The 20,948-nt window shown below is 36.5% G+C and overlaps 2 protein-coding genes across 3 annotated transcripts; both read right to left on the bottom strand.

Moving 5' to 3' along the window:
- Positions 1 to 10,679: 10,679 nt before the first annotated feature.
- On the bottom strand, positions 10,680 to 13,201 carry LOC145058183 (eukaryotic translation initiation factor 3 subunit H-like). Of its 2 annotated transcripts, none has more exons than XM_079006094.1 (12): positions 13,046 to 13,201; positions 12,555 to 12,732; positions 12,365 to 12,481; positions 12,167 to 12,270; positions 12,017 to 12,083; positions 11,801 to 11,934; positions 11,674 to 11,722; positions 11,518 to 11,589; positions 11,340 to 11,441; positions 11,179 to 11,246; positions 10,957 to 11,109; positions 10,680 to 10,862 (listed from the first exon to the last, which is right to left on the bottom strand). In XM_079006094.1, the coding sequence occupies exons 2-12, from the start codon at positions 12,645 to 12,647 to the stop codon at positions 10,808 to 10,810; spliced, it is 1,014 nt and encodes a 337-aa protein (XP_078862220.1). In that variant the 5' UTR covers positions 12,648 to 12,732; positions 13,046 to 13,201; the 3' UTR covers positions 10,680 to 10,807. The 2 variants fall into 2 exon arrangements, with proteins under 2 accessions (XP_078862220.1, XP_078862221.1); XM_079006095.1 differs by having other exon boundaries at positions 12,555 to 12,744; positions 13,046 to 13,189.
- A 993-nt stretch (positions 13,202 to 14,194) lies between these two features.
- LOC145059724 (glycerate dehydrogenase HPR, peroxisomal-like) lies at positions 14,195 to 17,874 on the bottom strand. The gene is made up of 7 exons (XM_079007525.1): positions 17,860 to 17,874; positions 17,498 to 17,637; positions 14,973 to 15,101; positions 14,857 to 14,938; positions 14,625 to 14,777; positions 14,444 to 14,579; positions 14,195 to 14,208 (listed from the first exon to the last, which is right to left on the bottom strand). Exons 1-7 carry the CDS (start codon positions 17,872 to 17,874, stop codon positions 14,195 to 14,197), a joined length of 669 nt encoding a protein of 222 aa, XP_078863651.1.
- Between the last annotated feature and the right edge of the window lie 3,074 nt (positions 17,875 to 20,948).

The raw sequence follows: 20,948 nt of genomic DNA, 5'->3' as shown, positions 1-20,948 counted from the left end.
GTCAATTCCAAGGTGCAATAAGGCTAGGGTCATGTCTATCTCGAGTGTGGAAGTCAAACTCTCACTTTAGAGGGTGTTTAAAGAGTGTGCGGCCACCTTAAAGGACGTGTGGGGCCGCACTCACTTCCAAACACGAAGAACATGACGAATATTGCACCTTTATGGCTTAGATAGAGTGGTCTTTCATGGATATCAAGTTAAAGGATGAATTACTCACGTTCTTGAAGCCTTGGAGGGTTTGTGGTTGAAGAAGCTTGAGAGAAATGGTGTTGTGTGCTGCCAAGGTGTTAAAGGAATGAAAGGAAAGGGGTCTACCCTTTATATAGGGGTGGGTGTGCTGCCTAGAAGTGAGTGTGCGGCCAAGAGGTGAGTGTGCGGCCGCACACCCATGTGTACGGCCGTACACTCCCCTAAGGGTGTGTATGGCCCAATTTTGTCACCCTATGGCTTGCTGACTCATTCCTAAACTCAACCTTGGTCTTACTCAAGCTTAGAACTCTCAAATGAACCCTTCAACAGCACGAGAAGTCAACAGAACAAGTTTAACATTGATTGAATTTGGCTAAGTGCACAAGATAAAAGTTTCGGGTTGTCACATCATCCCCCCGTTAGAGGGAATTTCGTCCAGAAATTCAAGAATAGAGTACAATCATGAACTTTGAAAGAGATGAGGGTACTTCTGCTTCATCGAATCCTCGCGCTCCTAAGTGAATTCAGGACCCCACTTAGCAATCCAGCGGACCTTCACTATAGGGATGCGACTTTGCTTCATGCGTTTGACCTTTCGGACCATGATTTAGACAGGTTCTTCCACGAAATGTAGACTTTCGTCTAGCTCGATCTCGTCGAGAGGAGTCACAAGTGTCTCGTCGGACAGACACTTCTTTAGGTTCGACACGTGGAAGACAGGATGGACGTTGCTGAGCTCTCGGGGTAACTGAAGTTTGTATGCTACGGGACCGATCCTAGCAATGATCTCGAATGGCCCAATGTACCTAGGGTTTAGCTTTCCACATTTCCCGAAACGTATCATGTCTTTCCATGGTGAGACCTTCAAAAGGACACGGTCACCAACCTAGAATTCCAAGGGTTTTCGTCTCTTATCGACGTAGCTCTTTTGTCTATCTCGTGAGGCTTTCAGTCGTTCTTGGATTTGCACGATCTTTTCAATTGTCTCTCGGATGATCTCAGGACCAGTGAGCGTGTTGTCAGGGACTTGACCCTTGGCTAGCTGCGTGTCACCCACTTCAGCCCAGCACAGAGGGGATCTGCACTTACGGCCATAGAGGGCTTCTAATGGCGCAGTCTTGATGCTGGTATGGTAGCTGTTGTTGTAAGAAAACTCGACCAGAGGGAGATGAGCGTCCCATGAGATGCCGAAGTCAATGATACAGGCTCTCAACATATCTTCCAATGTCTGAATTGTCCTCTCACTCTATCCATCTATTTGTGGATGATAAGTCGTGCTCATATCCAACTTAGTTCCAAGAGCCTTCTGTAGCGATTGCCAAAATCTCGAGGTGAACCTGCTATCTCGGTCGGAGATAATGGATACAGGTACCCTGTGAAGGTGAACTATCTCTCGAATGTAGATTTGCGTGAGTCTCTCCATTTTGAAGTTTTCTTTGATTGGCAGGAAGTGGGTGGATTTTTTCAACCGATCGAAAATTACCCAGATGGCAACGTGCCCACTCGGAGATCTGGGTAACTTAGTGATAAAATCCACTGTTATCCTTTCCCACTTCCACTCAGGTATTTCTGGCTTCTGAAGTAAACATGATGACTTTTGATACTCCACCTTCATCTTGGCTCAAGTTAAGCACTTGCCCACAAAGGTTGCAATTTCCGCTTTCATGTTTGGCCACCAATAGAGTTGTTTGAGATCCATATACATCTTATCTGAACCTGGGTGAAGGGAGTATCTTGTCTTGTGAGCCTCATTCATGACAAGCTCTTTGTACCCACCGTACTTTGGGGTCCAGATCCGATTCATGAAATATTACACTCCGTCTTCCTTGGCCCCTAAGTTCTTGTCCATTCCCCGCAATGCTTCATCCGCCACTTTCTCTGGTTTCAAGGCTTCTAGCTTAGCCTTTTTGATTTGTGCGGATAGATAGGAATGAATGGTCATTGTTAGTGCTTTCACCTTACGCCCTGAATACTCCTTTCGGCTAAGGGCGTCTGTTACCATATTAGCCTTGCCGGATGGTAGCGTATTTCGCACTCATAATCACTGAGTAGTTCTACCCATCGCCGTTGTCTCATGTTTAACTCTTTCTGATCAAAGATATGTTGTAGGCTTTTATGGTCGGTGAATACAGTGCACTTGATTCTGTAGAGATAATGTCTCTAGATCTTTAACGTGAAGACCATTGCTCCCAACTTTAGATCGTGAGTTGTGTAATTGACTTCATGTGTTTTCAACGGACTTGAGGCATAGGCGATAACCTTTCCTCGCTGCATGAGCACACAGCCTAGGCCATGATTGGATGCATCACAGTAGACAACGAAGTATTCTGTCCCCTCGGGCAGGGACAAGACAGGTGCGCTGCATAGGGTCTGCTTCAATGTTTGAAATGAAGTGTCTTGCTTGACTCCCCAACTAAAGGTTACACCTTTCTGTGTCCGGGTGGTTAAAGGCTTAGCGATTTTGGAAAATTTTTGGATAAACATGCGATAGTAGCCAGCGAGACCCAAGAATTGGCGGATTTCTGTGGGTGTCTTTGGTGGTGACCAATTCTCAATCGCTTTGATCTTGGAAGGGGCTATGTGTATGCCTTCCTCGCTAACCACATGACCAAGGAAAGTTACTTTCCTGATCCAAAACTCACACTTTGAGAATTTCGCTTATAGTTTCTCCGCCCTTAGTGTTTCTAGCACTAGTCTCAGGTGTTGTTTATGATCATCTTCGCTCCGTGAATAGACAAGTATGTCGTCAATGAACACGATCACGAACTTGTCTAGGAAAGGGCGGCACACCCGATTCATCAGGTCCATGAATATGGTCGGCGTGTTGGTTAGACCAAAGGGCATTACTACAAACCCGTAGTGTCCGTAGCGAGTTCGGAATGCTGTCTTGGGCACATCATTCTTGTGAACCCGCAACTGATGATACCCTGACCTTAGATCTATCTTCGAAAAGTAACTGGTTCCCTGAAGTTGATCGAAGAGGTCGTCGATTCTGGGTAGGGGATAACGGTTCTTGATGGTCAGCTTGTTCAGTTCTCGGTAGTCGATGCACATTCGGAAGGATCCGTCTTTCTTTTTCACGAATAGGATCGGAGCTCCCCAGGGTGAGGGACTCGGTCATATGAATCCTTTGTTGATCAGCTCATTGAGTTGGCTGGATAACTCTTGCATTTCCGCCGGTGCTAAACGATAAGGAGACTTAGCTACAGGAGTAGCTCCGGGGATTAAGTCGATGCGAAACTCGACTTAGCGCTCGGGAGGAATTCCCAGGAGGTCTTTAGGAAAGACATCAGGAAAGTTACAGACTTCGGGGATGCTCTCGAGGTCTTTAACTTTTTTTGTTTCATCAACAACATGAGCTAGGAATGCATGACATTCCTTCTGCAGATACTTCTGAGCTTTGATGCATGAAATGATACGAAGGTTCGAACTGGGCTTATCACCGTAAATCACGAGAGCTTCACCAAAGGGAAGATTGAGATGGATGGCTTTCTCGTAGCAAAGGATATCAGCACGATTGGGGCTCAACCAATCCATGCCGATAATGACATCAAAACTCTTAATGGATACATGCATAAGATCAATGGGAAAGGAAATGATTGCCTAGAGTAAGATAACAACCTATAAATACGTTGTTAGTGCTCTCTTTCTTTCCGTTATCCATCTTGACGGTGAATGTTTCAGTTAAAGGTTGAGATTTACATTTGATTAGGTGTTTGAATGCATGACTAACAAAACTCCTCTCCGCGCCCGAATCGAAAAGAATGCATGCATAAGAGTTGTCAAGGAGGAACGTACCCATAACAACGGTAGGATCAACGACCGCTTCCTCCTGTCCCATCACCAGCACCCTTCCTGTATTGCCGCCCGGTGCCACCTTGGGGTAGTTTCTTTTGAAGTGTCCAACTTCCCCACATCCATAGCAGGCTTGGCTGGCACCCGCTCCAGGAGTCAGATTAGTTGGTTGGGTTGGTGCCCTGCAGTATCGGGTCGTGTGTCCCTTCCTTCCACAGTTGTTGTAGTTCAATTCACGGCAGGGTCCGTGATGATGAAGGGTACACTTGTTGCATAGAGGTGATTTCCCTGAATAACCACCAGTAGGAGCTTGGGTAGTTGGAGCAACAGTATGAGTAGTAGCAACGTAGACGGCCACTGTTTGTTGCTTCTTGGAGGGCTCTTGTGGTGACTGACCCTTACGTTTGTTCCAAAATTTCTTCTTCTTCTCACCTCTCTCCTTTTGTGGCTCGGCGACCGTTGATGCCTCATCTAGATCAACTCCATGATCGATCAGAGTCTGCGCCCGATCCTTGGCACTTTCAAATTTAGTCAGTCTAGCAGCCAGGACATTTTCTTTGGTTGGTTGTGTCAGTCCCCAAATGTACCTCTCGATTTTCTTGCTTTCTGGGGTGACCATTCCCGGACAGAGGAGAGCCAGATCACAGAATCTAGCGGTGTAGGCAGCGATGTCGGAACCCTTCATCTTCAAATTCCAGAGTTCGTGCTCTAACTTTTGTACTTCGCCCCTCGGGCAGTATTCCGCAAGCATGAGTTCCTTCAGTCTTTCCCAACCCATGACATTAGCCGCTGGTAGGGTTAGGGTTTTGACTTGACCATTCCACCAGGTCAAAGCTTTGACGGTGAAAGTGCAGGCGGAAAACTTCACCTTGTTTACATCAGAACAGGCACAAATTTCGAAGATGGATTCGATCTTCTCGAACTATCGAGTCAGAGCGATAACACCTCCATTTCCGTCGAAGGACTTGGGTTTTACGGTCATGAAGTCCTTGTAGGAACACTCCTTTTGATGTCCCTGACTTCCGTCTTGTCGTTGGGGGTCGGTTCCACCTCCAGCCCCACCAGAGTTCACTTGTGCCATTGTTGCAGTCATGACGGCGGTAACTGCTGCCTGGAACATGGTAGGATCGAATTGTGGAGGTGGCGGTGGCGGGATGTCGTTGTTCCTTCTGATGGGTCTTCTTCGGGGAGGCATCTTGTTCTAGAAACAATCAGGAAGAAGAGGATGGTAAGTCCTTAAGATATATGAAACAAGATATATCTCATCTTGAAAATAAAAGCGTTCTACCAAGCGATAAGCACAAAAAGGTTACTAATGCAAGTAAGTTATCGCTTAAGAAGGAAGTGGTAGCAAAACTTGGAGTGAATCTATATATTGAATGTGGCTCTAGCTAAAATACTCCTATAGTATTTTATGTTGAATGTTTTTGTTCTTGGTAAGTTTTAGGCCTGCTACAACATCACAGTCACTCCCAAGAACATGTTGGTCATGTCTCGAATGAATATAGTTGATCAGGCTATATTGACCCTAGACATGATTACATAACTGCCTAGGTTTAACCGCAATGTCCAACATCCATATACTTTTGTTTTTTTCGACTTATGATAATGTTTATGGTATGTAGGTATACTTGTATGCTTTTTGTAAAAATACTTATATTTTAAAAGTATACTTTTAGTTTAGAGCACTTCACCCCCTTAATGTTTATAGTTGTATACCATGTAAGGTTCGGTATACTTAGTTCACTATAAATAGTTGTATACCATGTAGGGTCATGTCTATCTCGAGTATGGAAGTCAAACTCTCACTTTGGAGGGTGTTTTAAGAGTGTGCGGCCACTTTAAAGGAGATGTGCGGCCGCACTCACTTCCAAACACGAAGAACATGACGAATATTGCACCCTTATGGCTTAGATAGAGTGGTCTTTCATGGATATCAAGTTAGAGGATGAATTACTCACGTTCTTGAAGCTTTGGAGGGTTTGTGGTTGAAGAAGCTTGAGAGAAATGGCGTTGTGTGTTGTCAAGGTGTTAAAGGAATGAAAGGAAAGGGGTCTACCCTTTATATAGGGGTGGGTGTGCTGCCTAGAAGTGATTGTGCGGCCAAGAGGTGAGTGTGCAGCCGCACACCCATGTGTACGGCCGTACACTCCCCCTAAGGGTGTGTATGGCCCGGTTTTGTCACCCTATGGCTTGCTGACTCATTCCTAAACTCAACTCTGGACTTACTCAAGCTTAGAACTCTAAAATGAACCCATCAACATCACGAGAAGCCAACAGAACAAGTTTAACATTAATTGAATTTAGCTAAGTACACAAGATAAAAGTTTCGGGTTGTCACAGTTTAACATACAATGGATAACTAAACCTATTATAACCATAGTGTAATTCGAAATTATCAAGTGCAGGGTTACATACCTCTTGATTTGTTGTAGAAAACAAATCACTTCAATCATCTTGTAGTGTAGGTCTTGGAAAGCTTAGCATCAAAATGATGATGCCTCTAATGGCTCACACCAAACCCTAGAACTATAAGACAAGAGGAGAGAGGAGAATGTTAGCCAAAATATCCTTCTTTGAAGAGTATGAACGAAATTAAGGTCCCAATGGGCCCTATTTATAGTTTAGATAACTTAAGGACAAAGAAATATTTGAATAATTAAATAATATATTTAATCTCAATTGAAACCTTTTCCTTATTTACTACCAGTAGGCTTCTGGAAACCCTAGAATCCCTCCTAATTCCATTCACCACTTATATGGCTTCTAGAATCTGATGGGTTTTATAGGATACAAAAATTGTACAATGCGGAAAATAATTAATATTTTGATAGAGTACATGCATCCTATAAAAGATCTATGACATACACATTGATAGCAACATACAATGAACAACTAAACTTACTATAACCCTAATGTAATTCAAAATTAGAAATTGTAGAGTTACATACCTATTGATTTGTTGTAGTAAACAAACCACTTCAATCTCCTTGTAGTGTAGGTCTTGGAAAGCTTAGCACCAAAAGGATGGTGCCTCTAATGGCTCACACCCAAACCCTAGAACTAGAAGACAAGAGGATAGGGGAGAGAGGAGATTTTTGGCCAGAGAATCCTTCAAGGAAGAGTATCAGAATAAATTACCAATCAATTTTCTATTTCCAAATAATATATTAATCACATAATATATCAACAAATTATTTCTTCATAATTTCTAATTAGTTTATTAATCATATAATAATCTAATAAATTATTCTCTCTTTATAAATGTTATTCTAATCAAGTTCTAGTTATGAAGGCAACCCAAAAAGAACTTTTCTTCTAATTTCAAAAATATATCAATTTAGTTACTAACTTAGAGACCTTATTCAACAGAATCTTCATTCCTTGCACAATTATGAACACTTATAATTCAACCAATAGAGCTTTATTTAATTCCAATTAATCTCAAATTAATTCTAGGTTAATTCTGATTAATAATTAGTTATTTCTAGTTGATTTCATATTAATTTATTAATGATATAAATTAACAAATCAATTTTCTATTTCCTATTAATATATTAATCATATAATATATTAACAAATTATTTCCTCATAATTTCCATTTAGTTAATCTAATAAATTATCCTTTCTTTACAAATGTCATTCTAACAATGTTCTAGTTATGACGGCAACCCAAAATTGACTTTGTTTATAATTACAAGAATATACTAATTTAGTTACTGACTTAGACACCTCAATCCAACACTATCAACCTTTAGAATAATTAGATTATCCATTGATTAAACATGTTAATATAAAACACAACAAGTATTAATGTGAAAATAATATCCCAATATATCAAAACAATACAATAGTTTTTGTCACAATCTTTCAATATCCAAATACTAAATCCAAATCTAATCTTATTTCTAGAATAACGAAATCTTACAACTCAAGCATGACCTTTCATGCTTAGCTTAAAGAAAAAACTTTATTAGTGGGTTTGACTAAATTTAATTTTTGTGAATTTTGTGAATACGATCATCTCCATATATAACTTTATTCTAAATATAGTAAAATTTCTTGAAGAATATTATTGGTGTTTTGATGTGACTAAGAGTCTCTTAGCTTGATTAAGTACACTCTTGAAGTCACAAAAAATTTCTAGGTTATCCTTGAATGGAAGGACTCAGCTTAGTTTTTCAATGAAGTCATTCATCCAATCATATTTAATTGCAGTTTCTGAAGTAGCACTGTATTTTTATTTTTTAGTAGAATGTGCAATAACATTTTGTTTGGAGCTTATTCCAATAAAACTCATTCTTTATTCATAATGAAATCATAATCTAATTATAAGATATATATATATATATATATATATATATATATATATATATATATGTGTGTGTGTGTGTGTGTGTGTGTGTGTGTGTGTGTTTTGAAGTTAGCTTTTTATGTAGCTCCTTTACGTAAAGATCTTCTTCTAACCTGATTAACTCACATAAATTCTCTTAGTATTTTCTTAAGTACTTTTATAATGTTCTTATAGTCATTTAATGACATTCCCATGTATATTATTAAAAAAATAAAAGTGACAAAAACTTCATAGAACGAGATTCTATCTCAAACACCATCCAAATTTTTTTATTACTTCATTTTTCCACTTATATTAGCAATAATATAAAGGATTTGAGTTTTTAAGAAATTTAATTTTAAAAAAACTTTAACCATATCTATTTACATGAGATTTCTTATCTTCTAGGATTGTATAATTTAAAAAAAAAAATACCAAAAGATATAATTTTTAACCTATGGTTTGACTATTATATCGACATACTTCTGATTCTCTATTCTAGTCTCTTTTGATTTCGTATCTGTTGTTATAGATCCTTCATTTCCAAATAATTTTTATTTTGACATTATTTACAACAGTTTTCGATTTGGACAAATCGTTAACTTTTTAAATCAAAATATTTCACTAACAATCAACCAAGAGTAGTCATACAATGCAGCAGTCAAACTCTGATTAGAGTCAAAATTCAGTCCTTAAGACAATTAATCAACTATTCCTTCATTCTAAATATATTTGTGAACATGAGACATGGATAATGGTCAATCTCAATGCTCAACATTTTGTTTCACGATTAATGATTTCCGACGGTCACATCTGACTTCTAAATCAAACACATCAATTTAGTCAGGGCTGGGTCAATCACTTCAGATGTTAGCACCAAATCATCGAGAGGCTCATAGATATCACTTCACAATTACAAGAATGAACAAATAACATTGACTACATGGTTTTTTTCTACTCGTCTAATCATACATGGACATACCCTTTATGATTAGTAGTTACATAATCAAATACATAATGGTAAGTCTTTTCACTGCAGAAAGTAAATCTTTTTTTGAGATATGATTCTCACTTTTTAGGGTTACCTTTGAGAATATTGCTCGTAGATAACTTAAAATCATAATGATATTAGCATTGAGTTAATCACTTTAGAAATTCGTAAACGTCTATTAAATTTCATTACATTTGAATGAATTGCACATAATGATGAGGAGATTCAAATTGTAAATGAAAGTACTTTTATTTATTTGTTCGACAAGTTTAGTATTTTGTTTATTTCATAATTATTTTGTTTTATATATTTATTTAGTACATCTCGATTTTCTTGAGTTCGACACTTTTACTTATTTTAATTAATACTATATTTGATTAGTTACACTATCTAGTGCTGATAATCAATTTATTTTGTTAGGATTTATAAATTTAAAACAAAATTTATAGTTTAAATTAAGTTTATTTTATTAGACTATTTTTATATTTTCTGCATATAGAATTTACCAATTTACTACCCACAAAAAAAAAAATTAAAGGTAACTTTTGATTAGGATGCAAACGAGCCAAGCTACTCGCGAGCTACACAGGATCGGCTCGTTAAAAGTTCGACTCGAATATTAAGCTCGTTTATTAAACGAGCTCGAGCTCGAGCCTATGTCACTAAGCTCGATTAGGCTCGCGAGCCTAAACGAGCCTTTATATAATATAATTTATTATTATTTTCTTATATTAAAATAAAAGCATATTTGGGAAATTATGGATTTCAGGTATTAATAAACGAGCTTCTTAACGAGCTTGAGTTGAGCTTAAGCTTATTTAGGCACATCAACTGACAAACGAGCCGAGCCCAAGCCCGAGCGGAGCTTGTATAATTTTTACGAGCTCGAGTCAAGCTCAGTAAAAGAAAGCTCGAATCGAGCCTCGTATAACTTAATGAGCCCGAGCCGAGGCTCAGGCTCAGCTCGGCTCGTTTGCACCCCTACTTTTGATAATAATATAAAACAAATTATTGTTGAAATCAATATTAATTAATTGGTAATTTTAGATAAATTCCGTTGTTTTAAATTAAAAAAAAATAAATAAATAAATAAATAAAAATAAAAAAAAAAAAAAAAAAATTAGCACCATCATTAGAAGTTTAACATTATCTTTGGCATAACTTTACTTATACATTGCAATTTTTTGTTACAATATTCTTATGTATAGAACTCATTAAGAACATGGTACCACAGATGCAACAATAATTTTATTTAAAAAAATGGATCAACAGATTTATCAAAAAGGCCTAGCTACCTAAGCACACGTAAAATGCGAAGCTTCCTACCATCAATATATCATATCATACCAAATTCTTGAGAACAAATAGTCATAAATAAACCAAGTAGGGATTGAAATTGCGAATAGAATATTTCCAAGTAGTTTTTACATATCAAAATTCTCCTACATAAAAAAGTAATTAACTCATTTGATGATTGATTGATTATCCATGAGTTGTTGTCACTCATGTAACGCCTTCATCAAATATAATCTGCTGAAACTCTGCCCTGCAACGCTGCATAGTGCATAAAAATAATATGAAATTTTCAAACTTATTACATTCAAATCAAATAATATTAAAAAAAATTAAATTAAATTAAATTAAATACCTATTGATTTGATTGCAGTAATTGGAAACTTGATTTGTTATCAAAAAGCTATCCAATCTTGATGGCTCGGGAAGCGGTTTAAAAATAGGGTTCGACGGGTCCTCCTCTGGCAACGCCTCCTCTCCCGCAGCTTTTCTAGCCATATTTTCAGACCTTCAAAATAACATTTTACATTTTTCAAAATATTCAAAAAAAATAATAAATAAATAAATAAAAACCTACCTTCTCTTTTGAAGCCATGTTTGCTGTTGGGCTTGCTGACGTGACAAATTCCGATAGTAAAATTGGAACTGAGAAATAAAAAATACAAAACTTTCCACGTGTCACTTTTGCTAATATTATTACATAAATAAAGAAATGAAAAAGAAAAAAGAAAAGACAACCTTTTGTTGTTCCATTGAGAGATCATCCATGCATTCAATCAAAAACTCCATGTTCCTTTCCATAAACGGATTTGTTGACAATTGTAGTCTATCATAATCACACTACCATATAAATATAAATGTTAAATTAATTACTCTTTCTTTATATTTTAAATATAATTATATAAATATAAAATACCTGAGTAACAGGTGAATCTGGTTCCAGTTCAGTCATGAATGCACTCACAAGGGCTGAATTTGAAACCTTGATCTGTTTACATATCATAACAAACAACATTTAATTTAATATTTAATATTAATTATTAAAGTAAAGTAGATAATAAAATGAACATACGGGTATCTCCTCAAAGATATCCACCCATGTGAGATTCTTCTCCCGCAACCTTCAAAAAAAAAAAAATAATAAGTGAGTCTAAATTTACAACATAAGAATAATAAAAAGATAATAAAAATGGACATACTTTTCTCCATTGAATTCATTGTTGCGATAAAGCTCCATGAAAGAATCAGAAAGCTTCAAGGCCTTCAAAGCCAGGACACCTTGGTTGGATTTAGAAGGATCATAAATAATGCACACACATCGTCTGATATTCTCCTAAAATTATAAAATACCTGTGTTTGAATATTTTATGCAATTGCAACCAAATAAAAATCACAAAGTGTAGCTGTGTGTGTACCTGATAATTCATGAAGGTCTCAATTAGTTCCACAGTCTGGAAAGAGCCTAATAAAGTTGATTGGTACCTTTAAAGATACACATCTTACATTTTTTAGCAGGTTTATTGAAGAAAGAAAGAATTCAAATGTGTCAAGAAAAAAGAAGTTACCAGCCTACAGTGTTATTGTCAACATTGACTTCCCTCAGGCATCTCATCATCTCAAGTTGATAGTTAGCACCATCTGCTTCAATCTCCTCATCTTCCTCCCTCATCTATTAATTTAATTTAAATCTACTGTGTTAGTTAAATAATGGTATTATGGAAGAATTTTAGTAAAGAAATTAGCAACTGTTTCATGTTACATACTGGAAAGGGGAAGCAGTTGGTTACTTCAAGAACACTGCCAACATCTAAGCCAAGAAGTTGACCAGTCACAAGAGAAGGTGAAAACTCTGTGCAGTGTTTGATGATCTTCAATACAACCTGTTTGTTCACGATAATATCATCGTCTGATCTACAATTATACTCCTAGAAAAGAGTTGTAATGCAATTATACCAGTCCTTCGATCTGGACAACTCTTAGAGGCGGAGCAACTGCCTCCTCGGTGGCTGCTACTTGCAAGAAGGAACGAGATGGAGCTGCTGCCATTGATATGATGTTGTATCAACGAATATAGCCGCGGGATACAGTGTAAAGACCTCTTTTGTAGTGAGAGACCTTGCTCCTTTGGATTCTGAAAAAAACCCTAATCGATAAAGTTTGAGATATTTTGATAAAGTTTCATAGGCTAATCTGATGATCTAATATAAACAAACAAGCAATCTGTTTCAAAAAATCTGATACAAACCAACTAATAATCAGTGTAGAAAGTAGAAAAAAACGAAGGTTGAACTGAAAGCATAAGATTACATAACAGAAAAAAAAAAATGTAGAAAGTGAAGAAACATGATTCCAAATAGGAAATTGAAGAAAAACGAAACCAGGAAATGAAAAAAAAGGAGACATCAGAAAAGAAGAAAGAGCGACAGCATCGAGAAGAAACGCACCTGTAGATATGGTGTCGAAGGTCTCCGGTAGGGTGCGGCGCTTCGACGGTGGCTTCACAGGAAAGAGGCGATTTGTCGATGGAGAGAAGGGTTGCGTATGTTTGTGTCATTAGGTTAAAAGGGGTATATTGGTCAATTTTCGAAGAGGAGATACATAATTAAAAAAAATTAAAATTAAAAAAAAAATAATAATAATAACATATTTTTGTTCTATGACAAAAAAAATATATATATATTTTTAGGAAACTATTGAAAATACTATTCTTTGCATTTTGGTTCGTTTTTCAGGTTGTTATAAAAAATTGCAGGTTTCCGTGAAACAACATACGTTTTTTTTGTCAGTATATATATATATATATATATATATATATATATATATATATATATATATATATATATATATATATATATATATATATATATATATATATATATATATATATATATATATATATGTTTAAGTTATTGTATTCTAACTGAATATTATGTAGATCTCGGAATGATTGTGGACCAATTATTTTAGTTATTTTAAAAAAGACATTTATCCATATTATTAAATTTAAAAAAAAAACAGAATAATATCATTTAATTAAAAGAATGGTAAAAATGTACATTTTCATTACTTTCAAATTAAGAAACACGAATATAAAAAGGAAATTCTCGGATTTTAATAGTTTTTTGATTATCAAAATTTTGAATTCTGATTTTTTTAATTAATTCAATTTTAATTGTCAGCATGTTATTCTGTTAGAATGTTGTTCTATTATATTGTTTTTTAGAATGTTATTATTAGAATATTAAAAAAGAATAAAAAAATTCTTGAATCTAAAATTGAAAAATAACAACATTCTAATATATTCATACACATTCGAACTTAAATACAAATTTATAAATAATCTTACATACTGATACATTTTAATATGATTGTCAATATTCTAACAGAATGTTATCAAAATGAATATGATTCTTAAGAATAACATTCTCAAATATATAATTATTGAACAAATACACTTAATCTTCTTCAATTGTCCAAATAATCGACTTGTTTATACTTAATCTTCTCCAATGTAACTTGTTACTCTTCTCCAATTTAACTTGTTACTGAACTCAATTCTAAGTCCTTCTCTTGTATGATCAATCATTGATTCATTATTTAAGTAATTCTGAAAGAATAAGTCATTACAAAATGAAAAAGAAAAAACTAAAGTCCATTGTACAAATTTGCGGACTTGTGAATTGCACCGAAACTCATAACCAAGAATTGTAGAAAATACACAAATCACAAAGGAAATATCAACATTTAATTCCTACAGAATCGAAATTCATGTACGTATTCAATAATAATTATATATAAAAAGTAGCATTTTTTATAAATTTTTATATACTCTTTCTACTTACCTAGTTGTTCTGCATTGACAATGCTTGGGCATGCTGATGGAGGTGGTGAGTTCTCATCCAAAAACGCATCTACTTGATTTGGGTTTAACCAGGTTAAATACCCTTTGATCATAGCAAAACGAAACATCAAATAGATCTAAATATTAAAATAAATATGATGGAGTAATTATCGAAAACTTACGACATCAGCTTCTTGAAGAACCTCATCCATTAATGATGTGTGTTTCCATGTGACAGGTTCTTTCAAGAATTGATCATAAGCTGTAACAAACTTCTCTAGACGTGTTGCTTGGTAGAAATCATAATAAATTAAGTTCATCTTAAATCCTTCAATCTGATAATTAACCAAATGTTTTACTTTTTCAAGTTTAGTTTAATCACAAAAGGGTAAGATGGTAAATTCCAACCCTTACCATCGTTCTAGCATATGCAGATACAATACGACCTACTCCAATCACACCAACAATTTGTCCTTTAAGCAAATTCCCCAAAAAACTGCAGAAAATTAATAAAGAGTAATTGTTTAAACAATTCAATACAGGAGAACCATCCATCGTATAGGCCATATCTCATGAACCCATCAGCTTCAACTATCCATCTTGAAGCAGCAAGTGAAAGTGATGTTGCTAACTCTGTTGTGGTCTCTGCAAGTACACCATATGCATAAATCATAATTTTTGAAGTTTTAATTTCGATTGTTGTTTTTGTGAAGATAATAAAAACTTATACTTATATTATTGATATGATTATGAAGTATGAACTGTGACATCCCCAAAATCTCGGCCAGAAAAGACCGGTTTTATTTATGCTTTTTAAACATTTTCAGAGTAAATCTTTTTGATTTTAAAAGAGATGCGGAATTTGTTCCCAAAAACAAAGTATGATAAAATAATATTTACCAAAGCATTTCATAAAGAAATGTATTTTCATTATATAACCAAAACTCGGGATATCATGTTCCGATACAGACCATAAAGCATAAACGATAAACATTACAAGTCATTCAACAAATATATACATATACAGACTTGTAAACAAAAACAACTTGATGATTATCCATTTCATGCCCTTGCGCCACTTCCTGTAATACAAAGAAACTGAGTGGGTCAGGCTTGGGAGCCTGGTGAGCATATAGGGTTTTCAACCCACAATAAATAATTAAATTAATTTTTTCATCAACCAACGATAACCCGATTACCCATTCCCGTTATTCTCACTTTATGTCCCTAAAATAACTAACACAAGGGACCTAGTCTAAGAATATTTCATTGGGGCGACAACACATGCATTCGGGGGTTTCCCGGCAATATATGTCAAATAAGGCAACCGTGGGGGGATGGAGTACAGCGAATGAACACCCAAGTTCATTAACACCTACAGGTGGCGAGCCTGCTAGTGTTCCACATGACTGTCTAGAAAAGTTTGTGGTCGTCATCTAAACTCCGCTAGATGACTAAATCAAAACAACATCGAGGCCTCTCATCTGTTTATTACACACCAACTATCTACCTATGTTCTACCCAATATATTAGTAGATAAAAATATACATTTTTATACATAGTTTAAAACCTATATAGCATGCTTTAATCAATACATATTCCACATAACAGATGAGGCGCACACACACATAACACGTATTTCATAGAGAATAACTCAGATCTATGAGATAGAAGAGAGTGAATATACATTCACACATATAACAACAAAATATATACACATAGCACGTATTTTATATAAAATACTTTATAATAATGTGTTGGAAGAAGATAACTACACACTCACTTGATCAGAAGATGATCCGACAGCATTACGGCTTATAGAAGTAGTATACTTCGATAGATCTGGAAGATCTTCACCAAAATCGAACTCCTCGCGGGCAGAGCTTCGGCTCGGGAATAACGCTCTTCGGGATCCTCGGGGCTTCGGATCTTGCTTCGGGGCTCGGGAATGATATCGAGGCTTCGGGATATGATTGGCATGCAAATCGAGGCAAAACTTAGAGAGAGGGAAGAGTTTGAACAAGAGAAAATGGTTGATTTTGAGTTCTGTTTATAGGCTGAGGGTCTGGGATTACGTGGGGCGTAATCTCAAATTACGCAGGGCGTACTCAGTACGCGGGGCGTAACTTGGTTACGCGGGGCGTACTTTGACGTCACTGCATGCGTCAATCTGTGGCACTCGAGTATTGATCAGGAAACTTGCATCCGCCTGAGTACGCGGGGCGTACTCAAATTACGCTGGGCGTAATTTGACTCGTCAAACTTCTAAATTCTGTAACTTTCGCATACGAGCTCTGTTTTCGACGTTCTTTATATCCACGCGTAGGTGAGACTACGCTCTACAACTTTCGTTTAGACTCCGTCGGCTAACTTTGACTTTATTTTTTATTATTTATTTTTAGAAGGCCCGGACAGGAAAATTTCGTTATAAAATCACAACTTCTTCGTCCGACGTCCGTTCTCGCCTATCTTTTCATCATTTCGCTACTAACAACGAGATCTTCGATTCTCATTTAGATTGTTTTGGCTAAAAACCGCTCGATCTCAAATCGAGTATTCGGGCCGCATATTGCTAAGTCGAAACTTAGAAAAATCATAACTTCCTCATACGAAGTCAGATTTGGGCGTTCCTTTTATGCACACTCTCGGTTTAACGAAATCTACGACTTTCGTTTAGATCGCTAAGGCTAAATATCGCTCTATCTTAAATTCATATTTTACGTCACTCGGCGTCGTGTCGGTTCTGTCGCGAAACTTTGACAGGTCATAACTTCTTTGTTATAACTCGGATTTTGGCATTCCTCGTATCTCCGAATCCTTGTTTCGACCACTACAATTTTATGCAAAGATATCGGGCTTATCTCACACTTTAATTTTGACGCTTATTTTATTTTTAATTCATTAAATTATAAAAATCAAGAAAATAAACACATAAATCACATAATTCACAAATAATACATTTTTATTATTTCAAATTTAGTTACAAAGGTTAACCTAGACTATTACATTGCTAATAATGGCAAGCCCAGAAACACAGACATTACATGAACTCATAGGAGTGTTTCCAATAGCAACATCGTACTTGGTTGTTACATTGACATCAACATTGTTGTAACCCATAACTATGTTGCTGAAAGCTTTTCCACCTGCTTTGCTCAATGCAAAAAATAATGTCTCCCCCCAATCTCCAGTCAACTAAAACCCAAAATCGACAAATATTCAATAAAGGAAATCAGTTTCCAGATTCCTAGCAACTCTAAGCAATCCAGAATCACCAGAAAAAAAACTCAATCTATGGTGATAGGAAGGAGGCAGAAGTGGCCGGCGGTGAAGAAGAAGGAGAAGGAAGTTGGGTTGATCGATGGTGGTGGCGATCTTCTTTTGGCGTTGGTCGATGGAACTCTCCGTCTATAATACCTCTCCCTCCGTCATTGAGTGACTTTTAGGTTTTGTGTTGCTGGACAACGGGGATGAAGAGGTGTGACATCCCCAATTTCACAGCCAGAAAAGACCGATTTGTTTATGCTTTGTTTTTAAAATCAGAGTAATCTTTTACAGAAAACAGTTGTGGAATTTGTTCCCAAAATATGATAAAGATTTATCAAAGCATTTCTTTAGAGAAATGTATTTTCATTATATAACAAAATCTCGGGATGTCATGTTCCGATACAGACACATAAGCATAAACATAACTTACATTATTTACACTAAAGATTTTACATCTCCTTTAATCTCTCCGTGAAGTATATCTTCGTATCGATACCTATGATACAAAGAAAACTGAGTGGGTCGGGCTTGGGAGCCTGGTGAGCATATAGGGTTTTCAACCCACAATAATATAATTATTATATTTAGTTATCAAACAATCAATTCAAATACCCACCTCCATTATCTCCATTTATTTCTTAAAGATGTATCCTAAGAACCAATTACCCTTCTCACATTCATTCCTAAGGATTGCCCTAAGGAACTGACACAATGTCTAGTGCTGCCAAGGTTCTTAGATTACCTCTAGTGAACACGCAATTCACAATGATTAATGAACACCTAGTTCAAGAACACCTAATGAACACTTAGTTCCAATATTACCCAATGAACACCTAGTTCACAAACACTTAATGAACATTTAGTTCCAATATTACCCAATGAACACCTAGTTCACAAACAATTAATGAACACTTAGTTCAATTATCTCTGATAAACACTAAATTCAAATATCTAATGAATACTTAGTTCGAATATCCCTGGTGAACCCAATCACCTAAGGAACACGGAGTATGAAAGCTCTTAGTTCAAACAACGTGATAATAAAGTATATCTCGATCCTGCAAAATCACTAATATTATAAACACATATAAATTATATTTCTAAAACAATATATCCCATCCCGTCGATCCCCACATACTGACCCTATACTATGATCTTACGAGATCTAGCCTAAGGAATCGGTATGAACAACAAACTGACGAAGCTGCTTTGGAAATTCCCTAGCAGCAAACGAGGATCAATAAAGACATCAAATGAGGGGAATAGAATGAGTTTCACCACGAACTTTCGTTCGTAAAACAAAGAACCACAAGACATTTTAAGTCAGGGGTAGTTATCTAGATAACAATGCCTAGGCGTGGTTTGACTATCATGAGGTATTATACCCCCAGACTTTACCTATCCCAACATCGAACTTTGCATAGCAGTGGCCTGAATACATGAGGTATTTAACCCCCAGACGCACCCTATCCAGCAATATAACACCAAACATACCTAGCAGTGGTCTATAACTGACACACTTTATTAGGCAGTCTACGAAGTTCCCTTAATTACTTCGTGAAAGAAAACGCTGACATATGAAGCTCGGTCGATCACTTCATAAAAGAAACGCTGACTCCAAAGCTCTCTCAAAATAAAAGTATTGGGAAATACTACTAGAGTACTCCCGTACGCTCCCGTAACCGACACACAAAATTGTCAAAAAGACTTTGTACATGATAGTACTTCTGGCACATTATAGTACTTTGGTATGCGAAAGAATCGTACCCGAGAACATAATAGTACCCTGGCACAAGCAGCACCCAAGACACAGAGCTTTGAAAAAGACTTCGTACATAAAATGTACTTATGTACGTAGGACGTACTCCACCGATCATCAATCTCGCAACGCATGTACTCTTAATAAGAGACTACCCAATGTCCAAACTTAATTGAACTAAACATCCCATTTAGGTCTTAACCCATCACTAGGCAAACCTACAATACTTATAATCAATTCCCGATACTATCTCCGTTTAGGAAAAAGACTAACTAGTGTATACTTAACACAAGGATTTAAGTAATAATATCATATATATATATATATATATATATATATATATATATATATATATATATACATCTTAACACATATTGAACCATATCTGATTCGTACGTTGTATATCATCAAATATATCTAACACGTATTTCAGAAAATAACAAATACTTCACATACATATGTATATTTCATACTTTAATCAATTCTTGTATTAAAATCATGTTCCTAAAAGGGACTATACACATGATACCTTATCGAATGAACACGTAATTCAAAAATAAATAATCCGTACTCCTGGATCTAAAACTAACCTCTTGATCTGATCCCTACTCTCGGATCTAAAACTAATCTCTTGATCTGATCCATACTCTCGGATCTAAAACTAACCTTGTAACGACCCAATTTTTCATGACCAAAAATTTCGTTTTAAAAACATTACTTTTAGAAAATATAAGAGGCTAAAACATTGTCTGATCAAAATATCACACCAGTGAACCGTGTCTAAAAACCAATTCATACATTTAACTAAAATATCAGAGTACAAATCCCAGTGAAGCTCGTAAATGCGGAAATCGGAGAGTGTGTGCGTGACGTGCCGCTACCGCGCCGGCTCCTTTCCCCTAGCTGAGGAGGTACCTGAAACCAAACTGAAAACTGTAAGCACAAGGCTTAGTGAGTTCCCCCGTAATACCACATACCATGCAACAAATAACAACCATTATTCAGCTAGGAGTTACGGGCCTTGCCCACACTTCGCTAGCCGGGAGATACGGGCCTCGCCCACACTCGTGAAGATACGGGCCCTGCCCACACTTCGCTATATGGGAGATACGGGCCTAGCCCACACTCCGACCTTGGCGAGATACGGGCCCTACCCACACTCAACCACTAACCCATATCATACAAGTATCACGCAGACAACAAGTATAAGCAATTCTATCATATTAACACATATACCGTACTTAACTACAACAGAGATACGGGCTCGGCCCACACTCTAGCACTAGCATATCGTCTACACGGGTCGGCCTTGGTGCCTTAGACCCGTTCCTACTGGGAAGGAAACTCACCTCGAAATAGCTGCTGGTCTGTGTGGGAACTGATCACCTACTACTGCTGTTGCCGCTCTGGAAACCCTCCGGCTGCAATTCCCACAATATACTCAATCAAACACTGCTCACTGACCTTTGGGTAAAATGAC

The sequence above is a fragment of the Lactuca serriola genome, chromosome 6 (genome assembly GCF_051521515.1).
Source record: "Lactuca serriola cultivar US96UC23 chromosome 6, Lser_US96UC23_V15, whole genome shotgun sequence".
Classification (NCBI taxonomy): Eukaryota; Viridiplantae; Streptophyta; class Magnoliopsida; order Asterales; family Asteraceae; genus Lactuca; species Lactuca serriola.
This window is presented reverse-complemented; position numbering and strand designations above follow the sequence as displayed.